The sequence below is a fragment of the Montipora foliosa genome, chromosome 8, assembly GCF_036669935.1.
Source record: "Montipora foliosa isolate CH-2021 chromosome 8, ASM3666993v2, whole genome shotgun sequence".
NCBI lineage: Eukaryota > Metazoa > Cnidaria > Anthozoa > Scleractinia > Acroporidae > Montipora > Montipora foliosa.
In genome coordinates, this window is record NC_090876.1 from 22114764 (window position 1) to 22129763 (window position 15000).

General features: G+C 39.5%; 1 protein-coding gene across 2 annotated transcripts in view; it reads right to left on the reverse strand.

Moving 5' to 3' along the window:
- Positions 1–5857: 5857 nt before the first annotated feature.
- The window catches only part of LOC137967598 (uncharacterized), a 22374-nt gene continuing 13231 nt past the window's right edge, over positions 5858–15000 (reverse strand). For both annotated transcript variants that reach the window (XM_068814113.1, XM_068814114.1), the window contains 6 exons: positions 13459–15000; positions 9729–12893; positions 8881–9008; positions 7629–7749; positions 6795–6877; positions 5858–6377 (listed from right to left, as the gene is read on the reverse strand). The exon at positions 13459–15000 is cut by the window's right edge and continues 1553 nt beyond it. In XM_068814113.1, the coding sequence (XP_068670214.1) occupies positions 6317–6377; positions 6795–6877; positions 7629–7749; positions 8881–9008; positions 9729–12893; positions 13459–15000 (5100 nt within the window). In that variant the 3' untranslated portion in view covers positions 5858–6316. The remainder of the gene's footprint in view (positions 6378–6794; positions 6878–7628; positions 7750–8880; positions 9009–9728; positions 12894–13458) is intronic.

Consider the following 15000-nt stretch of genomic DNA (forward strand, 5'->3'; position numbering starts at 1 on the left):
GGAATGGCTAAATTTTAAGAAAACCTCAGTAAAAACTAAGACTGGCTTAACGATAGAAGCCAAGGAAGGACTGTTGGATGCAATCTGCGGGTAAAAGAGAGTTGAAACACAGATGGAGGAGAATGTAAATTAGAAGTTATTCTTAAATCTACAATCGCAATGGCGGTCAGTCTTTTGAATCCAAACTGTTTGGTTTTGTCTTGAGTCCATCATGTTCATCTCGGCGTAGACTTGAATACATTTACTGGTGTTTGTTCTACCACTGAGTCTCCACAACGCTCGAAAGGAGAGAACACACTTGAGTTTTAATCTAATTTAGTTTGTTTGTTTCATCATTGCAAGTGTTGAAGGTCTTACGACGGACTCATCCCCAATTACAAAGTGTGCCTTTTGCTAGACTAGACCCCAATGTAAGGAACAGAACAGGGTTTCCCGCTCTTTGCCACCAGTTTGTGGGCTCTTTGTCTTTCCACTGAATTCTGTGATCAAGGCTTGTGAGACGGGCCCTATAACTTATAGTCCTTGACCAAGAATACTTGAAATTCTTAGCATTTGCAGGTGCAATCGAAGAACACGGTGCTGCCGCGACTAATAGTAGTGGTATTTCCTTATATAAGGAGATGGAATTATTTATTAATCTCGAAGAGATGCACTAATGTGAATTGCGACAGAGTGAAGGTAGTGCTTTCACTGAACTTTTCAATTTTCGCGTTATGAAGAACACTTCACTCCTCTACTGAAAAGACGCATCGCGTCAAATTTGGGAAGACTATGTTGAAATGAGTCTCTTGTTTGGCGTGCATAATGCATTCATGCAACAAAGCAAGTCAAGATGTCGGTCAGAAGACAGCTATTAAAGAGAGAATTGGTTCGAAAAACTAGGGACTCATAAACACAATAAAGGGACGGTGGACCCCACCCCTAAACACAACAGAGATGCTTCCTATAGGGGAATCTTGCCTCATTGGAAAAAAACAGTGTATCGTTTTCAATCAATCAGCCGAGAATAAAATATAAAGCTTTTTCTGAAAATTTGAATGCGATATACCAGATAATCTCTGAGGAGCCATGATGCTTTGAAAAGTAGAATTATACAATGAATGTATGGGACCATTAGCTCCTTTGACACCCAAGAATTCAACAGTTTTTGATGGCTGGTAACTGGCTCGTTATCAAAGCTAAGAGGCTTAAAACGGGAGATTTGACTGAAGTACATCAAGTTCTGTTACCTTTTGAAGTCAAACTCAAATGTTGATAACACAAGATGTAAACAATGACGTCAGCAAAGATTCCCTTTGTACCGGTCCAATTGCGAGAATTGATTACCCCTTTCATTCCCACGATCGAAACGTTCATTCTCCTCAAGAGTACCTTGACTTTCTTTGTTGGGTAGTCATGAGAATTTGGCCTTATATCAAGATCACACCTCTTAACCTGATAATATTCTTCATACTTCTCTGACTGACATTTCATTGAAACTGTGAGGAAAATTTACGCACCGACCACTTCTGGGAGTCAAAGGGTTTTAATACTACGTCTCGACAATTTCAGTCCTAGTTGTATAGAAGGGCAATTCAGTATTGTCACCTGAATCTGGTTTAATAATGGCCAAGCTCCAGCAAGTGTCCAAAAACCATCTGACCAAATCATCGATAGGTGACGGGCTCAACTCCTGTTACAGCACTGGGAACCCCCGGTTGGAATCATTACCGTAAAAAAAAAAAAAAAAAAAAAAACACATACCTCTTCACGATCATATTGGGTTTTGTGCCTTTTATTACTATTTGTTATTCTCCTCTGTGGTATACGCACTTCAGATTCACATACAATGTTATATAAGCTGCTTATTATGATAAAGCACAACAATTATTCGCGGTGCAAGTGGAACAATCTCAGTTATTTATTAGACCTTACATTTTTGCGAGTTATTCATTATTTATAATTGAAATTCTGCTCGATATTCATTTTTCCGTATTCGTTATTGCCAACGAGCAAGCCGAGCGAAGACGCGAGCCTTGCGAGGCGGCCAGCTTAATGCCGCGACAAGTATTGCAGCAGGGAGAAAAAGTCTCGATCGTTGTGTGAAAAGTGTAATGTAAGGCTACGTAGTGTAATGTAAGATTCCCTGGAGATTTTAGTAGCGACCAATGAAAGCGCGCGTTTTTATGTGTGATGTCATGAGACAAATTTGCATGACGCGTGCGACTAGTGATGATCTTGTGCTCGGAGGTGAGTGAAAACACATTTTTCCCATTTCCCTGACCATTGCGTTGTGTACACTTGCTTTGAGTGTTCTTCAATATTTATTTTCGAACCATCGTATTCTATATTGAGTGAACGAGCTCAAAACTAACCCGGCGTACGTGTTCTTATCGGCCGCTGTTGTCAATTTCGGATTTCGGCCTGCGAGTAGAGCACTTTGTTTTTCGTTTTGTAACCATTGAGTCGTGAAAAATTTAATTTAATTTTCAAAGAAAATATGTTGTCTGCAAAGAACAAAATTAAACGATCAATTTGACTTGTAATTCATGGCTGCATCTTAATTTTTGCAAAATAAAATTTCTACAAGTGAAACAACTTTCATGTGCGAGAGAGTTTAAATGGCCCGTTACATGCTCCATGCTGAAAAGTCTGAAAACGCTTTGGCGATTTTTTTACATGGCACTGATTTTATTAAACTTAATTATTGTATATTCCTGTTTTTTGAACGGCCGTTCAAAAATTACAGCAGTACTTTCCATATTATAGCAAAACACGTTGATATCTACATTGTTGTTAGAGATACAAAGTGTGCAATTTCTATTATTGTATTATTGTAAACTAGATAAGATCAGTTGCAGTACTTTCGAATAAAAAAATTACAACTACTGTTGGGTGTCTTGGAACTCTGATACAAATCTGTAAACTATGTATTATATTGACTGTTTCGTTGGCACTTAGCGATAGCTACTACTAGTTTTTTAATGGAAACCGTAAAGTTCTTTCTTCCAAATGTTCGAACGCTCATTATTCCTCATCCATTTTCTTTTCTTAAAGTGCCCCTGTGATAAAAAAAAAACACTTCCTTTTTTCCTTCAGATTTTGAAAGTGTGTTTGCTTAACACCTGACTGGCAAAATTTCGAGTTTTGAATTTTATCCAAAGGCCGTTTACTTTGAGTGTAACTATTGGATTTCACGGTCCGCCATTACTGACGTTCAAAACTGACCGATTGGATCTCAGAGGGTTGGATCCAGGGAAAAGTGACGTCAGAGGCTCACTAGCTTAAAATTTCGGCGTGTGAACGCAGCTTATTATATATGCAAAGCGTGAGTTTAAAAGTCTGAAAGCCCAAAACCCCCGTGCTGCATATTAATTCTGCGGCGTACACACGTATTGCATTGTTAAACTAGTGAGCCTTTGACGTCATTTTCTCCTCGATCCAGCTCTCTCAAGAACATAATGTTAGTAATGGCGGACCATTAAATAGGAAAATTACAGTTAAAATAAAGAGGTGTCTTTTTGAAATCAAGGCTTAAAACGTGGGTCACTTAGTGTTTTGTTAACATAGTCTTGAAATCCAAAGAAAAATGTGAATTGATTTTTTGGTCACAGGGGCACTTTAAGCCGTTATTCGTTGTTCATTATTCCGCTTCCACTACCAAAATTATGAATTTATTTGAATTATCACCTGGGAGACGCGCTTTAATGATCTGAATAAACGTTGTCGCTTTGACATCTTCGCGGTCACTAGCGTTTTAAAAGAGCAAAACATTGCTTTCAAGTGCAAAGTGAACTGTATTCTTGTGCAAATTTTCACTCTTTGTTCAATGACCCAAAGTGGCTGGTGGTTACGCAAGGTCCTGTATAATATACGTCGCATTCGACTGGCAGACGAATTCAATACGGAGTCTAAAAGTCGAATGAAATAGTTAGCATTAGTTTGTGCCCGTACTGCGAATCATCAGCGGTCACCATTTTCGAGCAAAATGGTGCCATTCAGAAGAGAGATCGTCATGCTGAATGGAAAAACGAAGAAGACAAAATTTGCTGTTTGGACTTCACACGACCTACAAGAATTTGCACAAGTTTTTCGCCGACGAGCTCCACTAGCCGCCATCTTGAACCTATACTAATCTTGCGCATGTGATTTAATGTTTGTGTGCGGGCTCAAATTAGTGTACATCATAATTTACATCACACCGAAGGGTAATTTATCATGTTATTCGATGCGCTCTACATACGAATTGACTTGCTCGTGTTAAATTCGTGCCAGTTATATTCGTCTGCACTGCGACGTATAAACAGGGCCTAAACGACAACACCTTAGAGATGATGGCGGATTGAGAATATTGAAAAAAGCTGTGGATCCGCTGACTACTTTGACAATGTTATGACAAAATTCATTGTCAATAACAGGACAGACGCATGAAAAACTGACATCAAGCCTGCGTCTGTCCGACCACCACATCGCATCTTCAGCAATTTTTTTCCATTCTGCTTGGATTGTCTCGCTTTTTTCGCCGGTATTTCGTACTTCCAAACTTTCCATTCGCGCTTGTTGGATATGCTAGGCACTACGCGCCTCACGTTGACTATTTACCATCTCATATCCAGCGCGAGCTCACGGAATAGTTGTTAATTATACATTGCTGACAAGAAACGCCCGAAACTTTGACACTGAGATGACTGTGAGTTTATAGTTCGTTACATAACCTTTTGTACCTAACCAGTATAGTTTCATATCAAAAGGCAACACTACTGTTCAATTGCCCTAATTTAAGATATCACCAAAAGCCTCGATAACAAAGAATGTGCAGGAAATCTCTTTTTATCCCTTAATAGCACTTGTGACACTGTAAGGCACTCTTCTGTTATCCACACTGGCATCAAAGAGGTTGAAAATTTGGGTTAAATCTCACCTCCAGAAAAGCGGGCAAAGAGTTTGGTTCGTTTAATTATTGATTTTCAATTATCCTGGACGGACCACGTTTAGTATACACTTGTTCCAAGACTGGCAAGTGTATAAGCAAAAAAAAAATGTCTAAAAAATAATAATAATAATAATGTCTAAATATTCCCTAATTACTATCACCTACTGTTTCCTATGCATATTTTAAACATTTAACATTCAATATTTTGGGTTAATAGTTATTAGTAAATTTTCAGCTCCGACTATTGCATTTCTAGCTTTTTGATTGGCAAAAAAAATCCGACTATGAGCTAATAGTCGAGGTTTTACGTCATATGGAAAATAGTGCACCAAGATGCTCTTTCCGGACGCTTTGCGCTACGCACTCGTTGGTTATTTTATCACTTCATATCCAACTCGGGCTCATGGAATAATTGTTATATATCATGTCGTAAAACTTCAAAGTGAGGAATTTAGCAGAGTTAATTATGCTCCTATTGAGGGAAAATAAAACCTCCCATTTCCTCACTAAAATTATCGAAATTTCCCGACATTGATAACCTTCATACTTGTCTCTTTGTTTCTGTATGATCTCTTATGTCATGCTAAACCCTTTTACAATCATCATCTGAGCAACATTATAGTAATCCAACTCGAAATTTATCCTGTGAAGGGCTCTTCATCCGCCTCTCTGAAACAAACCTAAAAAAGTCCTGTCCCACTATTATTGCTCGGTACTTTGGGAATGATCTCCCCCTTTCCATCCGCTCTAGGCTTATTAAAAAAATTGTTCAGGAATTTTTATCTTCGAGCATTATTTTTGGCAATCAGATTAACGCTAGACTATGGTGTAATCTAAACTGCTCCTATTGCTTCTCATCACTCACATATAAATTGTTTTATCGTGTGTTTGTAATAATCAATTCTTTAGTTATAGATTCTATCTACTGTTTTTTTTTTTCTTGTTAATGAACACTGTTGTTTTCCTCGTATCCACTAAATTCCAAATTGTCATCTAGCTGTTGGGCATATTATGTCTAAACCATCGATTGGTCTCTTCCCAACTTGGTTGTGTATTCACTTCATATAATTGTGGAGAAGCTAAGTTCTACTACTAATGAAATTGCATGTCGTTGATTTGGCATGGTAATGAATAACAAAGGTATGTAAAACTAAGGATAAAAAATGATTGACTTATTTCGTTTTATCACTGAACAAAATACTAACCATAAAAACGTTACTGGGCATTTTAACGACTGTATGCCACTGTTTGTTATTTTTACGTGGTAACGATGGCATGAAGTGGACCAAACGTCATGTTAGTTGCCCTAATAACTCGTCTACTCTTGGGGGTTATTGAATCACTTCCTGCGCTAACACTGCTTCTTTAGTTTAATAATTAAATTAACACTTCTTTACCATCGCATCACTCATTGTCGTTATTGGCAGGCTGAAAAAGTGGATAACGACACACAGGACATGTGCGCCTGCAAAAAAATAAAATAAAATAAAATAAACAAATAAATAAGTAAACAAATAACTCCGGATCTCTTCTTCTTGGTCATTTTATGGATTGGCACACGCTGGAAGTTTTCATACAATTAAGCGACCTAAAATAAATGTCACGTAAAAAATGCGCTTCCTATGGCCCAGGTTCCCCTCAACGCTGATTGCGAAAACACATGCGTGGTTGAGCGACATGAACTCATTTTGGGTTAAAATCCACTGGAGAATATGGAGAAGGTAAGACAGATGACAATGTATTCGCGGTATATCAGGGTCATGCATTTGCATTACAAAACTTGGTACCTGATAAGGTTTGTCCTGGATCAGTAACGTAACTTGGTGTTACCGAACCGGGAGAAAGACATCGTGACGCCGTTGAAATTTTGACTTATACTTACACTCCATTTTGTATCATAGCAATGGCACAATCCTTGTGGACTTTGTGAGAGCAAGGAAGAATTTGGCATCCACTAAAAGCATCCTAAAATCAAACAAACAATGTTGTCAACTCTGAGTTAGTATACCATCCCAAGCTCGATTCTTGAATTTCAAACTGGGACACCTGAATGGCTTGGGAAAATGTCTCCCAGAAACAATGATTACAAACATACAATATTCCATTCCATTGCGTGTCAAAGATCGCGGAGATATTTTTAGATGGACCTTTCCATACAGCCATAAACCTTACATAATAAATTATTGCCTTGTGATTGAAAATATCGATTCAGAAAATGCCATGATGCAGCTTACACTATGGGAGTTGTACACGCTACTTCTCTTTAAGCCTTCGAGGGTTTTCAAATGAGCATGTTTTCAAGTGTGGTATATGCCAAGGGATTAGCACACAACGCTCAACACTTCACATGTGGTTAACAATTTTTGAGTCTTTTATTGTAAGTATGACTTGTTCAGTGATGCAACGAATTTTCCTCCCCCCCCCCCCAAAAAAAAAAATAATAATAAAAATAAATAAATAAATTAATAATGATAATGATAATGATAATGATAATGATAATAATAATAATAATAATAATAATAATAATAATAATAATAATAATAATAATAATAATAATAATAATAATAGATGAAACGTGGTACGCAATCGCTGAGAACACATAAAAAGCCGCTGAATGATGTATATACAGTCCAACAAACAACATGCTGAGAATATGGGCAACTGTACTTTTGAAATGTTTAATACGTAAATACATTTAGGAAGGTCAGTTACTAGCCTCTAGACAAATGCAGCACTCGTCGTGGCCAGAGTCCGGGCGGCACTTGTGTTTACCCTGAAGTCTTTTGTCCAAGCATACGTTGCACACGTCACAATGAAATGATTTATCGCTGTGGATCCTATAACAAGGATGAACATCTATTAAAATATCTTGTCTTGCAATATAAAGGCTAAGGAGGCAGGGATTACGTTCACCAAAAAGGAACAAAAACATTGATTCTTTCTAGGCCAAGAACAAAAGAGTGTTATGCAAGGCAGGTCATTCTAATCACTAACATTTGTTTGTGAATGATCCAGGCTTTTAATTAAGTGGCAACCGCATCGGAAAGTTCGACGCTTCTCTGGTCACCTCGAAAGTTTCTAACATCTCTTCGTACTAAAATTACCAATAAGCCGCGGTTAGAAATTCTGGGTTATTAAAATTCCCGTCCAAGTCTCCGGTATGAATTAAATTCTTTGGGAAGATCGGGAGCTTTTTCTCAGTCAATCACAGTTTCATAACTAACTTTTAATACAAAGCAATGTGACAGCAACATTCGTGACGTTGAGGAGAATTATGGTAGTGCTTTGGTTGTTCGTGTCGTGTTGATGAATTCTATATATATTTGGTATGCAAATTAAAGCTAATGTCACCAACACGAAAGTATAAAGTAGCCACACGCGCTGTCAAACCGAAAAAGCCAAATTCTTCAAATACAGGCCGGGGCGCGGTCAAAGTCTATAGGGACCTTAAGCACTCCACGTTTTTGAAAAGCGGACGGGAACCGGAAGTGAACATTTCGCATGCCAGGACAGTAGTGTCTGCCAGATTTATAAACTAATTATATTTAATTAATGGAGAAAAAATACCTAGAAATATTAATGTGGTTGTATGTGTAGAGGAAAAACTGCTCACTCCCGTTTGCCGCTCGCGTCTCCAAAACGCCTCGTGCTTAAGGTCCCTAAGAACATCACCAAGACCGACGTCAACTACTTCATCGGATTTATTCAAAACAATTACTTCCACTTGTATTTAAAAGTTTCTTTGATTTCTCAAAATAAGGTAAACCGTGTAGCCATTTTACTTTAGCACTACACACAAAAAACGCAAAGCAAATTAACCCACAAAATCTGTGGAACTTTTGATTCTTACCCCTCAAAATGATTACTGATTCGAACGATAACGAGAAAGAAAACGCGTTAACATTAAAGGCCGTAAATAATACTCCAGGTCCGAACCCAGTGCTATTTTATGTGTTCCATCTACTCACCTACATATGCCACACTTTTGACAATGAAATGGGCTCTTTTCAATCGAGGTGAAATGCTTACAGATCGCACAAAAATATTCAGACATTGTAGAATTACATTCCCCACAGGTTTGGCTTCCTTCATCAATCTGAAATATTTCAAAATGAACCATTGATAATAGCGGCACATTGCAGGTAGGAGTAAGCTTACAAATTTGCAAGTCGATTTTTAAGACCACGTATATTTTTCTTCAATGTGGCGGGTTTCGATCAAGTTGTAAACCCAATCTGTCAACCAGATGTTATTTAGCCTCAATACTGGATCCAGGCAGAACGCCCACTAAGAAAATGAACACACTTGAAACAGAAAACTCCGGCCACTACAGGGCTTTTATTGCCTTCGATATGCAGTGTTACAAGTCGACTCTTGTAAAAGGGAGTTCTTCACTCTGCGCAAAATTTCCTTTACCCTCTAGGGAAACTCCTTTGCATTTGGCAGCGGAATCATCAGTTACTTTAGGCATGAACATCGACAAATTGTCCATTAAAACCTGTCAGGCATTCTCCGTGACATCATCGGGACAATTTGCTATTTCTCAGCACATTAAAGTCTTTAATTTACGCTCTGGGTGTGATATTACACCTTTTATAGCTAACTTAACTGTTGTAATGTAAGTGAGTCTTTGTGTGGTAATATTATATCCAGTGATGAACAACTTAATAATTCGTGTAAGAGATAGGGTGTTGACGAAAGGTTAATTTTTTACAACTAAATCTCTTAGAAGTAACTACTAACCACGATTTTGTTTCCTCGTGAAGAAATTTAACAGAATATAAAAACGTAAAATATAAAAATGACTGGAACGCACCTCTTGCTCATGGTAACAGATGCTGCATCTGATGTGGGTAGCATTGATGGCTCTGGCTTGGTTTTCGAAGCACTGGTTTGAATCGTTGTGGCACCGATGACAAGGATAGAACTTACCACAGCAAGGAAAACTCACGAGGCATCGGCGCTGGTAGTGTCCACACACCGGACGAGGAGTCTCCTGCACAGGTGTTCGAATGCCTTCTCCGATATTTTCCGAGGATTGTTCGCTTTGTTGCAGCAGGAGTATTTGATGGTCTGATATCGCGTCCCTTCTCAATTCGTTGCTCTCGTTTTCTCCTTGAAAATGGGAATGTTCCTGCACACCCACGTTTTCGACTTGGGTTTGCTCAGGTACAGTATGCTTGGCCTCATTGCAACTGGAAAGCCAAAGTTGAAGATTTTTGGTCATAACATCTTTGAGATGCCTCAGAAGAGAACCAATTGAATGTCCAATTGAGTTACGAGTTCCTTGATCCATATCCATTGTATGTGAACCATTCCCACTGATTGCACTTTCCTCACTGTTGGTAGGACGTATCCCTTCACCGATGTACTCGGACGTCAGAGACGCCATGGCAAGGAAAGTAGAACGGAACTCAGGAATATCAAACAATTGAGCAGATATTTGACTAAAATTCTCCTCGTTACCTCTAAGAAGATGCGGTTGGCTTTGATTTGAAGTGACGCTGTCTTCACTGTTCTCTGGTAGGGGTGGGAAGTGCCAGCATTCATCTTGTTGAGTAAAACGTTTCTGTTGACCAACGACATTCTGTGAGAAACAAGGAGAGTTTGCTCCATTTTCTCCAGCAAAAGGATTCAGTTTCTCACCATGACTGCAGAAAGTGGAGGAGGAGTTCCTATCATCAGTCTCACCTTTTTGGAGTTCGTCCCTTGTTGCTATATTATAACTTTGGTATCCAAGTATGCTAGGTTTCAAAGCGCTTGTGTCTAAGTGACGTTTCAATAATTCAGGATGCGCGCCTATGGACCCCCGTTCAGTCTCTTTGGTTAAAACTGGATACATATCGCTAGTTTTCGCCGCAAAATCTGTTCTCGTTTTTGGCCTTGCTCCTCCTAGGTCTGACGACAAGTCACGTCTGGTGAAAGTGACTTGACAATCCGTTACATCATTATCCTCAACCAGCTTTTGGTTTGTTTCGGAAGATTGTGCACCTTCATGAAGTCTCTTGATGCCCTCTCTAACGTGGTTTGTAACTGGTTCAATTCCAGGGTGATCGAGTTTTGATTCCTTCCCATGAAAACTGTTAAGACTTTTAGGCCACAGAATAGCAGTTTCTGGAAGGACACTGCACGTTTTTGGGCAGTCAACATCAACGTCATTATCTAAGGGATGGAGGGAAAGATCACCCTTTATATGAGTTTCGTTTTCAAAAATTTGTTTAAATCTTGATTTTTCCCTAATTTCCTCGGTGACTTTACTTGTGTCACTGCAATCATTACTGCCGTTTTCGTAACTGCTAAAATTGTCCAAGAAATCATCCCAGCCACCTTGTGAAACGGAGTCATGTTGACCTCGATCTCTGAGTGTTGCATTCTCCAAAAGATCTGATTTTCTCGACTGCAAATGGAAATCTTTTCCTTCGATTGCACTGGCATTTCTGTTGCAATTTTTCTCACTCCTACCCTCGAATGTATCTTCATTCACGACATCCAAGTATCCTTCCTCAAGGGAATCCTTTCGATGGTGTATCTGAAGTAGCAACTCTGGGTATTCTGTAATAGCACGTCTGGCGAAAATGACTGGACCATCCACTACATCATCATCTTTCACCAGTATTTGGTTTGTCTCGTTAGATTGTGCACCTTCACGAACGCTCTTGATGCCATCTGTAAAGTGGAAATTTGTAACTGATTTACTTCCTATGCAATCGAGTTTTGATTCCTTCCCCAGAAAACTGATAAGATTTTCAGGTCCCAGAATAGGAGTTTCTTGAAGGACATTGCACGTTCTTGGGCAGTCAACCTCAGCACCATAATCTAAAGGACGGTGGGAAGGATCACGTTTTGTCCGACCCTTTATATGAGTTTCGTTCTCAGAAATTTGTTTAAATCTTGATTTTTCCCGAATGTTCTCGCTGGCTTTACTTGTGTCACTGCATTCATTACTGCCGTTTTCGTAACTGCTAAAACTGTCCAAGAAATCATCCCAGCCACCTTGTGAAACGGAGTCATGTTGACCTCGATCTCTGAGTGCTGCATTCTCCAGAAGATCTGATTTTTTGGATTGCAAAAGGAAATCTTTTCCTTCGGTTGCACTGGCATTTCTGTTACAATTTGTCTCGCTCCTAACCTCGAAGATCTCTTCATTGACGACATCCAAGTATCCTCCCTCAAGGAAATCTCTTCGATGGTCCATCTGAGACGGCAATTCTTGAGTAACACTCTCTGACATTGAATGTTGCTTCTCTTGTAGGACCACCTCTCTTGACTCGTTTGGATTCCCTTTCTCATAGAACGGCCGGGCAATAGTGCATTCGTCCTTTTTTTCTTGCTCCACCAAAGAAGTATTTTTGTGCCCGCTTGGGTCTAATTCCAGCACTCGTTTTTGGTCATATTTTACAGTTTCCATTGGGTTACATGTTTGAGCACCATAGAGTGGAAGTTCTTTGAAAGACATCGGACATTCTTCAAGTGCTTTATTTGAGGAACCTTCCTTGCATTGCAATAAGCTAATTTGCCTGGGGATCCTTTTTTTTCGTAGGTCGTCTTGTATCTGGGATATGGCAGTACTTCTTGAGACTCTTCCTTCCTCGAAGAGCTTCCTTCCCACAACCCTCGCATCCTCGTTCAGATTTATTGTTGTAAATGTATCGTTGAGTGAACCATCATTCGTCTCTGGGATCACCAAACGATGACCATCTATTAACGATGCACTCTCATTCTCAGTGCTAACCACATAGCCTGAAGAATAAGTGGGTCGTTCAATTTGACCAGACGAAGTACCATTGCAAAATGAGGATGAAGTGATGTTCTGATCTTGTTTGTTGCTACAGTGATCTTGTGTTGCACTTTCTATCCTAACAACGTCTTCTTCCTCTTCGTACACTACGTCTTCATACAACTGTCGAGATATTTCACTGATTGCCTGTAAGCACTCCAGAGTGTTAGTGTCAAAGCAGTTACAAATGCCTTTTGGACCCTCCTGAACAATGAAGAAATGTATAGCCAAATAACATATCAACTTATTATGCTTGTTTGGATAGCAATGATGTACAAATAAATTTATAACATAAACGTCCAGTGGCATGGCGTAGGAAAATTAAGCAGCTATCAGCTGTCTCGGAAAGCGCGTTTGTTATTTTAAAATTCTTACCAATTTATTGGCATAAAATCCAGACTGAGTTGAGACGTTTAACAGACCAATCGGTGAATTAAAGAAAATATGCACCTTTTGTAAGTTCCAGATGCTTAGTTTGAAATTCATAGATTCAAGTCGACAGCGCTTATTTCGAAATGAAGACGTGTTCCTTGCATTTATCTGGACAATTTAGGTAATTGTCTCTTATAGACACCAAAAAATTTCAGGTGGCTTCAACGGGATTCGAATCCATGACTTCTGCGATGCTAGAGCAATGCTGTGCCAACTGAGCTACTGAGGCAGTCAGTTGAGAGCAGCAATCTCTCCGGTACACCTTCCCAATTGGCTGGAAGGAAGGATATTGAAATTTAAGAACGACTTAGAGGGATGTACATATCCTGATACTTACACTTTCTTCAATGACGAGGGCAGAACATATTGCTTTATTCCGTAGACAACTTAACTCCACTTCAGATTCTCCAGAGGACTCACTTTGGCTGGTTTGGATTTCAAAGGAACATGAACAACAACATAAAATACTTGTAGTTTCAGTTGCCATTCCGAGGATTTTGAAATCTTTTAGAAGAGCAGTTGCATTGTATTTCTCAAATACACTGGAGCAAAATCCACATTGTGTTGCTGGCCTTTCAAAACGGCAATTTTCTTCGTTTGAACTTACGACTTGCACGTGTAGCTTGATAGACGTGTCTTCGTGCCACAGCCTGAACCTTACTTTGAATGGATCTGTTACTGCTAAGGTAAGACATTGATGATGTATCCTTTGCAAGAAGATTTTCTCGGAATCAAACTGCTTAAGTAGCCAGACAACAATTCTGCTGAACATGAGATGGCTCGTTGGCTCATCTACGAAGATCATCTTGGTAATCTTCTCGCACACGCGAGGGAAAATCTCAAGAATGTTCCTTCTTTCATCTGATACGTCTTCTGAAACTCTGCCATCAGTCAGGCAGATAGGAAGAAGCTCGACCTGACGGCTGATAAGGGGAACTGGGTTGATTTCAACACTTGAAATGGGTGTTAGATCTACGACGACCTGAGTTGCATGGACTTCTCCATCAAGGCAAATTGCTCCACAAATATCTTGAAAGGAAAGCCGCATCTTCTCTTCTAACTGCTTCAAATCTTCAATATCTAAAACTTGGCACCCACTGTAACTTGCCAGGAGACTTTGTCTTGAACCAAACTTCTTGGACGCAACACTCTTGTACAATGGTCCATCCCGAAAGTTGGGCCCCGAGCCGGTATTCATGAAGTTCATTCCCGAGGAAAACAGGAAGTCTTGCAGAATAGTCTTACCGTTGCAAGCAATGGATGTTCTTGATGCATAAACTTGGATTTCATCGCTGAGTGAAAAAGAAACTTCTTCATTGTTTAAGGATAGTGAAGAATACTGTTCGTAGGCAGCAAAGGTAGTATCATGCATTTTAAATTGCAAGGACAAAACGATTAAAAGAATCAACAACATTTTCCAGTCGAACTCGCAATTCGATGTGCTCGCTGCCGATTCCTCAGGATATCCGTCCCCTCTGTCAATACCACTGTCGGTAGCAATCTCGTCCAGGTAAGAGTTAAATACCGCTTTGATCTTCCATTTGCAATCTTCGCTGAAGGTTTTCTGGCTGACAATAGAGTACAACTGAACGATAGGTGCGTCAGGAATGCCTCTGGTTACATGGTGTTGCTGGCTGTAAATGGTTGCTCTTTGAAAAAATACCGAAGCTTCTTTCATCATTCCTTGACGAGCTAAGGCGAGACCAGTGCTCAGGAGATCACGAACGTACTTTTTCGAAATCAAGGAAAGGTATCCTGGGAATTGGCCTTTTCTGTCCTTTAGACGCAATGGTGGCTTTCCCTTTGTTCTGCATTTCCAAAACAGTTTCGTGCTCTTGACGTTGGATCGTTTCAACAATATGGCTAATGCTTGACCATA